Raw genomic sequence first — 13,793 nt, 5'->3', positions numbered from 1 at the left:
TCTATTATCCATATATATAGTCAAATGTTCAGAATACTTACATTATTTTCAATCATTTAATTCTAATATACAAAAATCTATGTATGACCTCTATAAATTCAACTGAAAATGCCCTAATCACTTAAAATTCCCATTTAAATAAACCCATTTTAATATGTAAGCAAATACACCCAAATTCCTTTTCTTCTTTTAGAAATGTTTTACTTTCCACCCATTCACACAGAAGATAACAGGTTCTAAGTATTAGGAACAAATATACATTTTATTTTATTTAGGTTTAAACATCTAAGTCAAATCCCAGAATATGGATAAAGATAAGGTTAGGGTGATATGTTGAGAAAACTTTAAGAAACAAATTTGGGTAGGGAAGGAGTATATAAATTTAATGTGGAAGTATTTTAATTATTTTGAAACAACTTTTACAACAATTTAAAAAAGTATTTAGGGTAAAATTTAATAGGACCTAACAAAAATGTTAACTAAGCCTAGTACTCATTGGTTTTTGGATCTAATCTTTAATGGGCAAGAATGTAGGATATTTCCTTCTTACTGAAAAAAAAAAATCATGATTCTAGACCCCTGAACCTATACTATATTTTCTCTCTTCTCTAGGTAGGGTAATTATCCATTTAAAGTTTACATAATGGGGAAGTTAACCAAATATCTCCACTATTGCAGAAGTCAACCAAACTGGCTGAATAAGCACTTTCTATTCCTCACCTTCTAAAACATAAAACATTCTTTACCCAGTTGAAGAGTTTTCTCCATAATATCTGGAAGACAATTTCTATGTGATTTTTATATAAGTACAAAGAAAAAAGAAATGAAGCCCCGCCTATGTTGCTCAGTGGTTGAGTGTCGACCCATGCACCAAGAGGTAACTGGATTGATTGCTAGTCAGGGCATATGCCTGAGTTGTGGGGGGCATGCAGGAGGCAGCTGATTAATGCTTCTCTCGCATAGATATTTCTATCTCTTCCTCGCCCCTCTTCTCTAAAATCAATAAAAATATCTTTTTTAAAAAGGAATGAATGGTATTAACCTAACATGGATTCCGTGAAATAAGGTATTTGATAGACAAATATAGTACCTCTGATTCTGTAATGGCCAGCTGGTGCTCTCTCTTCTCTAAATCAATTAGGGTTTTTTGAAGTTTTCCTTCCAGAAGAGTATATTCAGCCACCTAAAATAATAAAAGCTACCTTATCTTTTTTCCCAAACTCAAAACACACAATTTCAAAACTACATACACAAGACACTATCATTAACTTTATTCCTTCCCCTCTTAAATTTCTATACCTTTTTCTTTACTAGTGATTCTCTCTCTCGATCCCTTTTCTTCCATTCCTCTGCAAGAGCTTGCATATGAGCTAGTTCTTTCTGCTTTAGCTACAAAAGGAAAAATAAAGTCAGAGAAAAATCCTAAATATTTCAAGTAAATAAATCAGTTGTTTTCAGTTAAAAATTAAATGATCACAGATATGTTTATTTCAGGTGTTCTATTTTATTTTTATTTTTTTAAAGATGCCTGAGGCAAGTAGTACCCATATAATTCAGGGGAGTACATGGTAAGCTGTATTTTCTAACTCTCTTGTTTAGAGACTGATAATTCCATGTTCCAGGAAGGTATACTAAATGAGGACCGGAATGAAAAGAAACCTTCAAGTCAATCTCTGAGCTGTAACCTTCAGTTCTAATTTGCTTAAGATCATAGACAAAGTTGAGGTAATCCTTCTGAGTGGATTCTGGGTGTTTTTATTGTTGTTTTCTTAGTCTCAATTTTTCTTTAAGCGTAAAGTATTTTTGATATTCAAAGGGACTGGTAAGGGACCATGGAACATAGTAAAAGCCTAGTATGGAGAAGGAAAAACATACTAAGTAGATAAAAATAGAGGCTTAAAATAACGTTTAAAAAGTAACCTGATTTTCAAAAATGTCTTCTTGCCTCTCTTTCCACATTTCTAGCTCAAGTGCTGCTTTGTATTCTAAGGTTTCACGAGGCTCTGTCTGGACTTCTGAAGGACAAGGTGCGGGAGGAAGAGAAGATGAGTTCTGTTGTACAGCAGTTAAACCCTAACATATGAATAAAAAAAGCACATTGAAACAAATACACTCACACACATACACATTAGATCCATTTTTAAAGAGTAATTTAATAACATTCAATGATATTTACCTGAGATGAATCAGAGACAAAAATCTCACGTGTTTTTAATATTCCATAATCTTCTAGAGTCATGGTGTAAGAAAGATTTATTATCCTGTTATTTGACCTACAATGAAGTCAGAAATATATTGGAACTCATGGAAACATTTTATATTATTCTTCCTCTTATGTCTCCAACACTATAGCATTGAGTAGACAACATTTCCTGCATCTGACATTTGCTACTGAAACTGCAGCTGCTTCTATGGGCTTCAAGACCTTCCATATATACGTGATTTGATTTGATCACAAACACCCTATTAAATACATACCTATGTTTACTATAAAAGGACCTACAACAGCTATAGATTACTTGGAAAAATTGAAAAGTACAAAATAAAGGAGAAATTTTAATCTCCCTGCTCATAACTTATTACTGCTGAAATTTACTTACTTTCCTTCCTGTTTTATGTATATGTAAATACACATGTAATCATGCACATTAAGACCATATCCATTTTGTCCTCTTTTCCTATTTATATCAAGATCATTTTCTCATGTCATAAACATTAATTCAAAAACGTAACTTTTAATGCCTGTAAAATGTACTAAACAACTTATGTAATAAAATAAACTTAATTCCCCTATTCTTGACTATATACAGGTTATTCTGAGTTGTTTTTCTACTTTTCCTGGAGTGAACACACTTGTACATAAATCTTCTGCTGGATATGAGCATTGCCTCAGGCTAATTTCTATAAGTAGGATAACTACATTTTTATTGATATGAGTACCTCCCTGTAGTAGTAATAATTAAATAAAAACAAAACAAAATGTTAGAAAAAAATAAAACCTTGGCAATAAAAAACCCATGGCTTTGTCTAAATCAAATATATCCTATAAACCCTTGTTCAAACAAAACTTTAGGAGTTCTAATTGTGTAGGATCCTTTCATTAATCAACTAATCTCACAGGTTCTAAAAGAAATTAAAGTGTAATGAAGCACTGCCACATCTGAAGTTTTCACTTAGGTAAATCTAAAACTTCTCAGTCTACAGAGCAAGGCAATAAAAGTTAACATTCACAACAAACAGAATTAAAATAACTTCAAATAGTAAGGATTTGATTATTTTCATTATATACTACTTATGACAGTGTTAATTTTTAAGAGAGATTTTCAATAACAGGAGTTGAAACAAAGAATTTTCATTTACCCGGAATATCTGGTTCTCTAAAACACCTGTTCCCAGATCTTCCAAGTGAATAAAAATTTTACTAAACCTTCATTCTTTGTAAGTGGCTATTGATGGGGAAGTGTAAGGGAAGAAATTTCAATAAAACTTTTTTATTTCAGCTTTTTACTGAGCCTGATTTCCTTCTACTTTCTTACTATGCTTTAAAAATAAAGGCATGTTGTATAAAATATCAAACTGAATTTAAATTTCTATTGTTAAATTTTTTAAAATCACGCAACAAATGTTTGTCTGAAATATGTGAACTCCAGCTTTTCACTGTGACAATGAATTTCAGGGCCAAAAAAAAAACCCAATTGTCTTTAAAAGTGCAAATCCTCAGACTTCAGCAATAAGGTAAAAGTTAAAAATATTTTTTAAGTGGAAAAAGTCATTCCCAATGCAAAATAATGTAAAAATACATTGTAATTTTGACATTAAATTAGGAAAGGCAAGGGTGGGTGGGTAGAAAATGATAACCCACTTGTATGCATTTATGCATAACCCATAGACACAGACAATAGGGTGGTGAAGGCCTGGGGTGGAGGGCGGGGCAGGCTAGAAGGAGTCAATGGGGTAAAAAAGGGGACATATGTAATACTTTCAACAATAAAGTTTAAAAAAAATTCTGAATTTAAAATTGTCAGTCTAAACAAAGGAGAGGGAAATAAATATTCACCAGTCTGAGTAAATATTATAGTACTATAACAGCATAGATTCTTAACTTTGTGAAGGTATAATGGGTATCAGAAAGCTAAAGAGCAAACTAGGATATAGTTCCCACAGGTCAAGAAAGATCAGAGAAAAAATGATATGAAAAGATAAGGTTATAGCTAATGAGAATTAAAAAGCAAAGCTAAGATCAATTTTGCAAAATGTATTACCCTTGTGCTGCTATAATAGGCACACTTTCACTGTAAGTTTGACGCCAACACTGTTCACCATTAGAACCCAAAAAGCGAGTTTTTTCTGAAGATAAGATGTTTGAAAGCTGGATTCTAGCGATTCCCAGAAGTAAATCTTTACTCATTTTATCCTTGTGCCATAATTCAATCAGCAATGGAATCCTGAGGAAGAGAGAAACATGTATTCATACCTATCAACTTTGAACAAAGTCTTTTTTGGACTAAAATCTTTGAATTTCCTTAATGTAGTCAAAGATGTGTTTGTTATTGGAATGTAAATGCTCAATTCCATACATAACAAACAGAAAATTCGATTACATCTTCTACACATCTTTCTATGCAATAAAGAAACACTTCAAACACTATTAGTCCCACAAATAAATTTTAATTATCCTTCATTCTTCCTTTTAAAATATGCATTTTAAATTTTGATACTCTGAGCATGTAAAGTGACACTTCACAGAACTCATTTTCCTTCACAAATCTATTTCAAGTAGCTGAACCAATACCTCCATTTCATATAAGTGAAAAAATAGAAATAAAATAATATACTACAGTCATTCGGTGAATCAGCAATAAAAACAAGCAAAACTACTTTTCAAAGTTCCTTCATTACTTATATTGTTTTAACAAAGTTCTAATATCTAAGCTTAGGCAAGTAAGATAAAACTTCGTGGTGGAAGCACAAATGTCACAGACTTTATTAGTATATTTGTTTCTAGATTCTCAAATGCGTAAACTGCTATGGATTTAAACCTATAGGAATTCCTCTTGTTTATAAGATACAAAATTTTAAGAGCTGACTTGAGAAGATAATATACACACAGTGTAGTGCATACATTACCTTAAGAAGGTATCTTGCAGCTGATGAGGCATAGTTGCGAAATCAAATGCACAGTAAGATTGGGGAAGAAAAACTTCCATGTTTTTCCGAACTTCAACAGGAGGATTAGTCATAATAGGAGCTGCACTTCCAAAAAATGGATATGAGTACCTAGAATTTCAGAAAAACAAAATCTTAAGATAAAATTACAGATAAAATTTATAGTATGTTAAAATATGATTATGGGCAAACAGAATTTTTAAATAGATAAATGATACAAACACATTATGGTTTTGCTCTTATCACCAACTTAAAAATTATACAAATGTTTTCAGTGTGGATACGAAAATTATAGAAATTATAGAGCAAATGCATTAATAGCATAGAACTATTTCCCAAGTTACTTTACAGATAATTTCTTAATGAGGCTCTGGGGGAGAAAGAATTCTGGTATTTTAAAGGCAATGACAAAATAGGAAGAGAGTCATTTTGAAGCACTCCAAATAAGACTCCATTAAACAAAGACTGGGTTCCCATTTTAAGAGTTCCTTGAAGGCTCCAGACCTATCTTTTCATCTTTACACTCCCAGGAACAAATAAGCAGATTCCACCACATAATCAACACTCAAGAAATGCTTGATAAATTTAATTTCTAAACCTATTTTCCTTTATAGAATAATGTCTTCATCTTTTATGAGCTAAAGAGCCCTTAGTCAACTCCAAAAGGGTGCATTTTCGGTACACTGTCATTCAACAGAGAATCAAGGTTGAAAGCAATTCAGATATATTACAGATGAATCAGAGTGACATAACATTATTTCTTCTTTCCATCATAAAAACCACATCAGATTAAATGAAAGAATGCCTGACTACTGCTAAACTCCTTTTTGTATTTAAAGCCAAATATAAAGATACTAGAGGCCTGGTGCACGGATTTGTAAACCAGTAGGGTCCCTCGGCTTGGCCTGTGGGATCGGCTAAAACCGGCATTCCTACATCCCCCAGACATGTAGTAGTGAGCAAAGTGTCAGGTGGCCAGGGAGGAGCCCGCGCTGCTTCCACTCATCCCGGCCCGGCTGCACCTGCTGCCGCCACCGCTCGGTAGGCTCACTGGCGCTCCACTGCGATCTGTGCCCTGTGCTCATCCTAGGGTGATACCCATGTGTCCGTGACCGAGAAACAGCTGGGAGCTTGCACCCAGTCAGTCCCAATCCCGGACTGAATGGGGAGGGGCATGCAGGGGGAGTGACTGTGGGAGGCTTGTGCGGCTGCAGCTGCAGTGGCACTCACTAGCCATGAGCCTGGCCTCTGGCGCCTGTTGGTCAGCTGAGCGGCACTCCCACTGTGGGAGCGCACTGACCACCAGGGAGCAGCTCCTGCGTTGAGCATCTGCCCCCTGGTGGTCAGTGCGCGTTATAGAAAGTGGTCAAGTGATCAAACAGTTGCTTAGGCTTTTATATATATAGATTATAATGCTCACTTAAATTTCATGTTATACCTTATTATTCATTATGAAAACTGGAATTTTAACCCACTAGTAAAAATTGCTTTCCTTTTTAAGAAGAATCCTTTGCATTCATTCAATGCCAGTATGATTATGCATTGAAATCGGGACATCTCACAGATCCCTAGAAATCAAACCTCTACCACCCCACTACAACAAGTTGTGATGAAAAAAGAACAAACAAACAAAGCAAACACAAACTTTTTCAAATACCAGTGCTACCTCACAAATTCCATTACATACTAGTAGTTGTAAACTACAATTTCATACCAATGCAGAGCATAACATACAATTTATCAAACAGAGAAAAAGTTAAACAACCAGCATTTTTAATAATAACTTAAAATGAACCAAAGACAAAACCAATAGTCTTTTTGAATTTTATTTTAAACTAAAGCTGACATACAACATTTTATTAGTTCAGGTATGTGCATTAGTCCTATCAACAAGTGAATTCTACACAGAGTGCTGTGTGGATCACACTTATTTCCTTGGTTTAGAATATTCTTCCCCTTTTCTTTGCTAAATGAGTATTAGCCACCCTCACATACTGACTTATTGCTAAACTGTCCTTCACTAGGTTGAACTCACACATACCGTGTAGTGTATGTATACATACATACATACATGCAGTGTAGTATACCCCTAATATAGCCCTAATACCAGGCACATTTCTGGCATAGTGTTGGCACTTCATAACTAAAATAGCGCTCTGGCAAAATGAAATATAAAAGCTAATATTAGTGCTTTCTAAGTGGGCTTGTACCAGGCTTCCCCTTCACAGCATCTCATTTTAGATCGTCCCTGTTTCTCTTCTCCTGCCACAGTCCTCTGGAGGTATTCTCTAGCGGCAGCAGAGAGATCTCAGTTAAAGGAGTAAAGACAAAAAACTGAGATAAAGAATAAGTAATAATTCTATTTCTAAAAATAATTTTAAGAGATATTATACAAACTCTGAGAAAAGCTATGGCTGTGAGATAAAACCTTTCTCTAGCCTTCAATTTTCAAATAAAAACAACACTTTAGCAATGACTCTCAGCCTCTAACATGGTAAAATGCACAACTTAAGCTGCAATGAAAGATTTCCATTCTATGAATTCACCAACACACTACATGCTAGGTCCCTTTAATTCTGTCCATTATTCACACCAAAGCTCAGAGGATTTTGGAAACAACTTCATGAGAAATCAAAGAGTTGAAAAATTACATGCAAGTATGAGCTGAATTATGCATCTGAAAAGCAGGTCTGCTTCAAGTAGCTGCAGGAAGCAATGTGCAGCTGCTGATTTCCTGGGAATGGCAATCCCAGGGACAGAAAGACTTCCTCACTTTAATCTCATAAAGACCAACACCTTTATTACAAATGCCACTGCTTGCTCCAAAAAAATGTATGAGGAGAAATTACTCCAAACTAAAACACAGTATTGTATATTTAATTTATATCTTAGCCACAACAGTCTATGAAAATGTAATATTACTAAAAACAAACTACTGTATAAAGCCATTTAACTGACCAAAATGTATATTTTCAATTTTTTATATTGAAGAGTGTGGACACATTCCACTTATAGTTCACAAAGTATGGTTTTTAGATTCACAGCTATAAAATATAGTTTTGGGAAATACAACCTCACATTATGATGCAGTTTATACAGAAAAATCAGGTGCCTTCCATTATTTTGACCTGTGGCACTATTTCTAGGAACAACACACTTTAAGTTCAAGATTCACCGTATTTTAATAGAACCATTAATAAATTATTATAAATACTTTCAATTATTACACTAGCATAGTAGACTGTTGCCTCTCACACCACCAATGCCAGCCTGGTTTAACTCTGAAGTCACTGGGACACAGCCTTAACCCCTTCTAATACTCTGATTCAACAAACGTTATAACTTCTCTGGTGGCATTTCTTTCTCTGCAACTTGCCCAATAGAGAAAAGGCATTCATCCTTGGAAAATACTTTGAAACCAAACTAAATCAAATCATACCTTAAAATACAGTTGATTGGAAAACCAACTTCCAAGTCATGGATACTCCGTAAGTCTATCGAAAAGCAAAAATGGTGTGACGTGGCTGGAACAGCAATCTTCTGTCCTGAAGCTGTTTCCGGAGCACTGGATGCCGTCACCGGCTGGGCCGGCAAAGCAGGTACAGAAGAACTGATGGCTAAAATAAAGGTAAAAATGTTTGGTTTGGTTTTAAATTCCATTTGCTAACACTTTCTCTTAAGTTATCTAAATAATTTAAAGGTATCTCCTTGACCTTCAAGCAAGGAATTTGACTATTTGATTTTATAAACATAGGAATTGAGGCATAAATATCTAAAAGTGACTTGTCCCAAGTTATGCAAGCTTCAATTCCCATTGTAGAACTGTGTAGGAAAAAGAGCTTCCTCTCTATGTGCATTGCAACATAAAAGCATGCAGCACCAATGCGGTTATGTATGCCAACAGCCTGACAGGCACTGCCTTATTTCCAGGAGGCAGCTGAACAGAACTCAGCATTTGAAGGGTTTGTATTTGAGACTCAGTGCAAATAGAATTACAATACTTTTTAAAGTAGTTTTAGTTATTTTAGGTACATATGACATAGTCTAACAAAGATCTAAAACTTGAAAAGACAGAGCTATCTAGTTTACTCCTGTTATAGGCCAGAGATGTTTTAATGAATGGCCCAAGTTGTACAGTTGCTCAGTGACAGAGCTACAACTCACTCCCAAATTTCTAACTCATAATCCAGCACTACTTTACTTACTTACACTACTAAATACGATTGTGGATCTTTATGTAATGGGTGGAAAATTTTTATAAAGCCAGATGAAGATGCTTTCTCAGATTCTCTCTCAACTGTTAGGATAAAAATTTATTATTACAAGGTTACTTTAAGAAACAATAACTCTCCTCTAAAATTCAAATGTATTCAAGATATTTGAGAATTTACTAGTTAAAACTATCTGAAAGAACTATATTCTTTCATTTCTTTTGAACAGGCTACTATTTCTAGTGCAAAAGTGAAAGAAAAATTGTCCTACCTTTTTGCAAATTCTATAGTGAAGTTAAATAAATTGCAGTTACTTTAAATTGAATTTTTTTAATTGCCACACATTATTGGTTCTTTAAAAAACTCAATTTTTATTCTGATCCCATGAAAAGTCTCAGAGTCATTTATTAGATGGCTACAAAATCTATATTTAAAAGGTCTGTAAAAAAGAATCTTACCCTTTGGGTTTGGTTTTGTGTCCTTATCATACTGTAAGCTTTCCACTTCACTTTCTGTTGCATCATCTTTTGTTGGAGGTGACTGGTTGTGAGGCATAACAGGGGACACACTTGGTGACTTTGGCTCAGTAAGTTTCTCCTTTATGGGAGTTAAAACTCTCTTCTTTGAATGCTGTGGCTCATGTTCATTCTGGGTCTTTAATTCAATTAAAGACTAAAAACAATTTTTAAATAAAGTATAATTTGCAAAGAACTTTCCTTCATAATTAAGCAAAAAATGATGTTGTTTTTTAAAAATATAAGCTTCCTTTCCCAGTCGGGATATTCCTAGTCTATTTTTCTTCATAATTTGCAAATATCCTTATAGCATCTAGGACCAGAAAAAGGAAGATGAACAGGAAGGAAATATATCCAGAGCTAAGAACCAAAATGCATCCTAATGGGTAAGAGGAATACTGGATAAAAGAAGTCAGACATAGGTGTCCCTGAGAATGGTTATTTCTACTAAGGCCTAAATTCCTTTAAAAAACACACATCAATGTCTACTAGGATTTTCTTCCTCTCCTTTGGTCTACTTCTCTCTCTCTCTCTCCTCTCTCTCTCTCTCTAAATATATATATTAAGCTTTCACTTCAGTTTTTCAATCTTTAATTCATAAACTATATAAAGATAAATTCTTTAAAAGAACAGGATTCTAAACTTGGTTGGGGGATGTATACACTAAAAAACCATGTATGTTCAAATAAATGCCCATCTCTGTTGCCTAAAGAAGAGTATAGAAACTATAAACCCCAATTGATCAAGAACATTATCTTAGCTCAGGTGAATCAACTCAAATAAATACCATTAATGCAGATTTCCAGAAAACGTTCTCTTTTACTGGAGCTCCTTTTCTGCCATAGTCATTGACTATGAGTTGGGGGCAGGGGAATGGTTTCCACTCCATAAGAAGACTATACCCAAAGGCTCTGGATACAGTCACTATACCACAGCAGAGGAAGCAACAATGCTTTTCAGAAATGTCTTTTCAGAGAGGACCTATCATAAAATGTAGGCTACCGATTAAGAGTAATAAACACTTTCTTAATGCTGGGTAACTCTTCTGAAGTTCGACTTGTGTGAAGAATCATAAGTGAAACTGGAGAAGCTGCCGTAGGGGAAGGAGGGTCACTACTTGCCTTTGCATCTATGCCTTCTCTCTGCAGAGCCACAGACACTCCCACAGTTGGGGCCAGCTCCACAGGAATAGGTGCAAGCTTTTGTTTGGCTCGGTTTGGAGGGTCAAGGGTAAAAGCACCCTCCACTGTGACTGGGCGCTGGTTGATTTCTGTACTACCCTTTTTCAATAATCCTGTTAAAGGTATTTCTGTACTTCCAAGTGACTGGTCTCCACAGCAGAGATGGATCTAATATGAAAGGGAAAATCAAGACAGGGTTTTATGTTTTCTTCTTTCTCCTAAAATACAAACTTAAAAAGTTATAAAACTTAACAAAAACTTACCTTCCACAGAAGGCAAGTATAATGCAGGTCATCTTACTAACCTGCAGCAACTAAGTAATAGATTCCCATGCGATTGTTAAAACTACTGATCAGGCACACAGTTTACCAAGAACTCAATAATAAAACTATTATTTCCTTTTCATTTTTTTCTTTTAGTACTGTATACATATAATACAACCTTTTCTTTTTTTCTGTCTCTTTGGTGAGCTATGGTAACTTTAATATTTTACTATGCTATTTTACATATGCAAATTGTATCATGTGTACATGAATTTAAATAAAAAACAAATACCTCAACATTTTTTTCTATTTCCATTTAAACACAGCTCTAAAAAATAAGTTAGTAGATCCAGCCACATTTGGAAATTAAAGAACCTCAAATAATTTTGTTTCATTCACCCATAAAATACCTGGAGTATTTCTTTCTCTCTTTTCTTGCTCTTCATATTTTATTTATAAAGCTAGTGCTTAACAGTAAAAGGTGAAAGAGAATATCCCTGGATGAAATGTACTGTTAATCACTAATAACCACTAATAGCAAATCAAAACTTCAGCATTATCACCTTTTGCAACAACAACAAAAAGGCAATTTCAGATGCATTTATATAACTACTAGATGCCCAGTGCACAAAATTCGTGCACTCTGGGGGGGGGGGTCCCTTAGCCCAACCTGCACCCTCTCACAGTCCGGGACCCCTCGGGGGATGCCCAACCGCTGGTTTAGGCCCAAAACCTGTGGATCAGGCCTAAACCGGCAGTCAGACATCCCTCTCACAATCCAGGACCACTGGTTCCTAACTGCTTGCCTATCTGCCTGATCGCCCATAACCACTCGCCTGCCTGCCTGATTGCCCCTAACCTTTCACCTGCCTGCCTGACTGCCCCTAACCACCTCTGCCTGCCTCTTCGCCCCTAACTGCCTCCGCCTGCCTGCCTGATCACCCCTAACCATTCTGCCTGCCTTCCTGGTCACCGCTAACCGCCTCTGCCTTGGCCCCTGCCACCACAGCTTCATCCAGAAGGACATCCGGAATGACGTCCAGAAGGTAGTTCAGCTGTCTGGTCCAATTAGCATATTATGCTTTTATTATTATAGATATTCTTTTCCCTTACTATATCAAAGCCTTGGCAAACTTACCATTCATATGAATAATAAGCAATCACAACATGAAAATATTTTTAGTTCTAATATCAGAAATTACCTGTAACTTAGTCTTAATGTTAGTAGGTGTGAAGATTTTAATGGGCTGAAAAGAATGAATTTTTATGACTTCAATGTCCATGAAAATCAAACTAACAAGTCAGTACTTTAGGTAAGGATTGATGTGTTAGATATAGAATAAAATTAAATGTGCTTTTTCCTGCATTTTATCATTTCATAAAGCCTTCAGCTTTCTAAATATCTTGGCTTTTCCTCCTAACATTTAAATCAAAAAAGGAGGGGATAGTAGAGGAATATCATGTAAGGAAAAATATCCTGTAAGTAAATTACATCTAGAAAATTAATACTTTAGAAAATTAATTGTAAGGCTAAAAGCAAGACACCCATGAAAAACACACAAGGTGACAAAACAAGCCAGAGGAAAATCATTTGGGCAAAAATTGAAAAAGGATCCCCAGTCAAATTTATAGAAAATATTCCTTTATTAACCTTTGGTCGAGAATATGTTTGTATATTTTCAGAAAACAACTCCGAGACCATGTGGATTCCAGCAAGAGAGGAATCGACAGGACTACTCCAGCCATGAAGACAGAAGAGAAGCAGTCCAGAGATGGAAGACGCTGATGTGGCCTTCCCATACTAGCAGTTAGCAGCTGTGCATCACTGCAGATTGCCCAGGACCAAACCGGACAGAGTCGGACCTGCATTACCACCATTTGTCCACCATCCAGAACTGAAATGTCAGTGCTGACATGTACACTTAAGGAACTGTTGGACATTGAAATTGGGTCTCAAAAGAACTGTTGGCCCAGAAAGAAACTCACTACACACTGATTCATTTGCCTGTCACCATAACCATTATTGCTTGTCTCATTTTCGGTTCTTATAAGTGTATTTCTAATAGCACATGATCTCACTCATCTAGGGGAAATAATGAACAACATAGACTGATGAACAAGAACAGACCCAGAAACAAGGAGGCATGGATCAGACTGTCGGGCCTCGGGGGAAGGGTAGGGAAGGGTGGGGGTAAAGGGGGAGATCAACCAAAGGACTTGTGTGCAGGCATATGAGCCTAACCAATGGTTAAGGACAACAGGGGGGTGGGGGCATGTGTGGGGAGGGGTGTGGGATGGGAATGGGGGGACGAGGACAAATATGTGATACCTTAATAAATGAAGAAATTAAAATAAATAAATAAATAAATAAATAAATAAATATCTTGGCTTTAGCAGAACAACCTCTAAAATTTAGTTCTTCTAAAATTCCTTAATGTCTCTTTCCACCTCCCACCC

At 35.6% G+C, this 13,793-nt stretch overlaps 1 protein-coding gene across 3 annotated transcripts in view; it reads right to left on the bottom strand.

Annotated features, from left to right (window-relative positions):
* Positions 1 to 13,793, bottom strand: part of CEP120 (centrosomal protein 120) — a 55,022-nt gene that overhangs the window by 24,257 nt on the left and 16,972 nt on the right. For all 3 annotated transcript variants that reach the window (XM_079793200.1, XM_079793201.1, XM_079793202.1), the window contains 9 exons: positions 11,014 to 11,241; positions 9,836 to 10,049; positions 8,606 to 8,783; positions 5,128 to 5,277; positions 4,263 to 4,445; positions 2,177 to 2,273; positions 1,921 to 2,073; positions 1,300 to 1,389; positions 1,091 to 1,183 (listed from right to left, as the gene is read on the bottom strand). In XM_079793200.1, coding sequence (XP_079649326.1) covers positions 1,091 to 1,183; positions 1,300 to 1,389; positions 1,921 to 2,073; positions 2,177 to 2,273; positions 4,263 to 4,445; positions 5,128 to 5,277; positions 8,606 to 8,783; positions 9,836 to 10,049; positions 11,014 to 11,241 — 1,386 coding nt within the window. The remainder of the gene's footprint in view (positions 1 to 1,090; positions 1,184 to 1,299; positions 1,390 to 1,920; positions 2,074 to 2,176; positions 2,274 to 4,262; positions 4,446 to 5,127; positions 5,278 to 8,605; positions 8,784 to 9,835; positions 10,050 to 11,013; positions 11,242 to 13,793) is intronic.

The sequence above is a fragment of the Cnephaeus nilssonii genome (genome assembly GCF_951640355.1).
Source record: "Cnephaeus nilssonii genome assembly, chromosome: 2".
Classification (NCBI taxonomy): Eukaryota; Metazoa; Chordata; class Mammalia; order Chiroptera; family Vespertilionidae; genus Cnephaeus; species Cnephaeus nilssonii.
This window is presented reverse-complemented; position numbering and strand designations above follow the sequence as displayed.